The sequence below is a fragment of the Hydra viridissima genome, unplaced genomic scaffold (assembly GCF_058129835.1).
Source record: "Hydra viridissima isolate aposymbiotic clone 2 unplaced genomic scaffold, HvirCarnegie_v1 scaffold_7, whole genome shotgun sequence".
NCBI classification, from domain to species: Eukaryota; Metazoa; Cnidaria; class Hydrozoa; order Anthoathecata; family Hydridae; genus Hydra; species Hydra viridissima.
The window spans coordinates 5815861-5819604 of NW_028324306.1; the positions used below are offsets into that span (position 1 = coordinate 5815861).

At 28.3% G+C, this 3744-nt stretch overlaps 1 protein-coding gene across 1 annotated transcript; it reads left to right on the forward strand.

Annotated features, from left to right (window-relative positions):
* The first annotated feature begins 1366 nt into the window (after positions 1 to 1366).
* On the forward strand, positions 1367 to 2960 carry LOC145193658 (uncharacterized). The gene is made up of 3 exons (XM_090094126.1): positions 1367 to 1565; positions 1715 to 1913; positions 2218 to 2960. The coding sequence occupies exons 1-3, from the start codon at positions 1557 to 1559 to the stop codon at positions 2928 to 2930; spliced, it is 921 nt and encodes a 306-aa protein (XP_089950252.1). The 5' UTR covers positions 1367 to 1556; the 3' UTR covers positions 2931 to 2960.
* The last annotated feature ends 784 nt before the right edge of the window (positions 2961 to 3744 follow it).

Below are 3744 nucleotides of genomic sequence, written 5' to 3' on the forward strand. Positions count from 1 at the left end.
GTGCTGCTCACATGCCTACAGAGTTTGCCAGAAAGCCTAGATCTGTGTCTGAACTTATGAGGTGGAAGGCAACTGAACTGAGACAGTTTCTTCTTTATACTGGTCCCGTTGTACTGTGTGACGTTTTACCAACAAATTTGTATGAAAATTTTTTATTTTTGTCTGTAGCAATTTCTATTCTAGCAAGTCCACAATTTTGTAGGCAGTATTTAGATTATGCAAAACAACTTCTTATTGTATGTGTAGAAAATATGAAAGTTTTATATGGTACAGGCATGCTTGTATACAATGTTCATTGTTTAATTCATTTGGCTGATGATGTAAAGAACTTTGGCCCTTTAGATAACTTTTCTGCTTTTCCATTTGAAAATAAGCTAGGTACTCTAAAAAAACTTGTTCGCAAGCCATCATTTATTTTAAAACAGGTTGAGAGGCGTTTAGAGGAGAGACGAAATAGTAAAAAAACTTTGTTGCCTGTCAATAAAAAACTTTATACACCACAAAAAGAACACAATATTGGACCAGTGCCTTTTGGTGTAAGTTGTTTAAAACAATATTGTAAACTCAGTCTTCCAAATGGATTAGTTTTGTCAAAATCTCCAGGGAACAATTGCTTTTTAAAGTTAAACGGACAGCCATGTTTGGTACGCAACATATTGAGTGTGGACCAGTTTAAATATAATTAATTGTTGAACTTTTCAAACTTAGTCAGGATTTCTATATATCACCTTTGCCATCATCTACTTTAAATGTCTTACATGTTTCCAATCCTTGTGGTTCTTATGAAACTATTAACAGTGATGATTTTTATCAAAAATGTGTATGTTTGCCTTATGGAAACAATTCATATGTTATTATTCCTTTTTTACACACAATTTTTTATTAGACTCATAAAAGGTTGTACAACTGATAATTTAGTTGTAATATCAGAAAATACACTTTTTTGTATATGTAACATTAATGCTGTCTGACCAATTTTATTTTAATTTTTTAGTATAAATATAAATGAATGTATAAGTATACACTTTTTTGTATATACACTTTACTTTTATGAATATGTAATATATTAGCATGTTTTCCTTTTGGTTCATAATTAGAGGTTGTTATATTATGTTGTGAATTATTTTCCTAATCTAAACCAAGACATAATCAACCATTTTGGATCTTAAAAGCACCTTTATGGTGCTCTGGAGTTCCTAAAGGGATGTTTTTTAAAAGAATTAACAACTTTGATGACCAATAACAATGCATAATTTAAAAAAAAAATTTATTTTTTATCCATCTTACTTATATTTTGAAAATATTTCACTTGTACACATGTATTACAAATTTTTACATTTCTCTGCTATAACTATTTCTGATTATATTAATTGTTTTTTTGTAGTGTTTAAATATACTAGTTTTGCATAAATTACATTACAAATTTTTTTTTGCTGCATACTAGTAAGTAAAAAGTAAGTGAGTTTTATAATTGACCAAGACTGTGTTTATGACCTTGGTTGAAATAAATATTAATTTCATTAGTTCATCCATTTATTATTGAAGCCATCTGGAAAATGTTTAAGGTTTGTTAAATTTATACCTCTGTTTTTTTTAATTTTATCATTTCTTATTTTTTTAAGTTTTTTTTAGTCATTACTTGATGTATTTTCTTAGTTTTAACTGATGTATTTTAATATATGAAGAATGATGTAATGTAAATGTATTTTATTAGTATGCAGTAGTCGTTTTTCAAACAAGCAACGGAGAAGAGGTAGATGCTGTGCCATTGTTTTGGCTTTCACAGGACCGAACATGTTGTGCTTGGCCTCCTAAATCTACACCTATTCATATGATTGTAAAGGCAGTCAAGTCATTGCAAATACCTGAAACAGATTGGTTACAGTTTACTGTCAAGTGTCTTGGAGTATATGGTTAGTATACTTGTCTACTTTTTTTTATCAATTTAAATTTATTGCAAAAGCCATTGTTACATCTACTTAGCTGTTGTGAGTATCTTGTGGCAATGTTATTTACAATTAAATAGTGTATTCACAGCTAATGTCACATAAATGTCTTCACAGCATTATTAAAATCATTTAATGGCATTTCTATGTTTATTTTTAATTAAATGTATATATTTTTTATTATTAAATATAATATATAATATAATAAAATATTTGGTATACTAAAAAAAAAAATTTGCATTATTTTAAATTTGTTTATTTTATTTTAAAGAAGAATACGAGACTGCTAGGAAAAAAGCCAAGAAGGGAGAGATAACATCTGATTTAGATACAGCTACATCTGACACAGAAAAGATGAAATCTGAAAAACGAAAGAAAATGAGTGTTGATGATTTTCCTAATGAAGATGATGTTGATATAAATACTCGATATATGAATATGAATAACGTAGGCTTAAGCATTGATGTTGGTCAAGTAACGTCAAAAAAGAAACCAAAGACTAATAAAGATAATTTTGATAATTTTGATTTTCAGATGTCTAATAAATGTATTTTGAAAAATAAACCCGATACTAAAAAGCTTTTACTGCCCCCTCAACCACCCCTTAGATATGCATCTGATCATTCATCTTATCAGAACAATTGTCAGTTTGAATCTTGTATGGCATCAACTTTAGCACCTGAACAACCTGTTTTACGACATAAACCACCTTTTAATACCGCAAGATTCCATTCTGCAGATACACAAATAATGCATAACTCAACTATGCATTTGAATTCTATGGAATCTAGTTACAATAGCCACGAAATAGTGAATCAGAAATCATATAATGATGAAAAAGAGCCACAAGATTTTATTTCTAAAATTTCAAGTGATTTTAGAACACCTCAATCGGAAACTACAAATTATCTACCACGCACTGAACAGGCAGTTTATGGTAATTTATATGTTGTTTATAAAGTTTATTCAAAAAACTTGTATTAACACTTGAAATAAATAATAATGTGTGATAAAATATCGAGGATCAATTAAATTAGTTAAGTAGTAGAAGTAGTTAGGAAATAAATCTGGTTTTATTAAATTTAAATTTGTTATTTAGTTAATTAAAATATTTTTGACTATAAAATTTAATTTTAAAAAATACCATTATTAGGACAAGACAAGTTACAATTAGTAAGTTTTTTAATATAGTGACAAACTTTTAACATTTCTAGTGTAAGTTTAAATTATATAATTTCTTTAGACTCAACATCTGGGTCTTCAGGGAGGTGCTACAGTGAAGGAAACTGTCAGAAGAGTTATGAAAATGGTCATGACTGATGAATTGGCTAACAAATTTAATTTCATGGGCCATGGAAACAAACACGCCTTTTCAGCCCTTCATATTAAGGACATTGTTTGTGGTTAGTAAACACTTCTAATCCTATTATTTGAGTTAATTGAATTTTTTGTTATTACTGTTTGTAAAAGAGTATCTTTGACGTTAGACTGGTTTGCATATAGTGTAAATTGATATAAAATTAAACATGATTTACTAAAAGTGGAAGTTTCCTCAACTATTATGCATTGTTGCATAACAGTTATATTTTTTAGAAACATTGCATGAAATTGTTTGGTTATATTGAGTTAAGCATATACTATACATAACAAAAGTTCCACACATTTTGTGCATACACAATATGCCAAATGGCGTATGCTGATTTGTGACCGATTCTTAATCTTTTAAAGGAGTTTTTGTATTGCGCTCAGTATTATTAAAGTAAATTTTGATTGAACACAGTGTGATTTTAGTAGTATA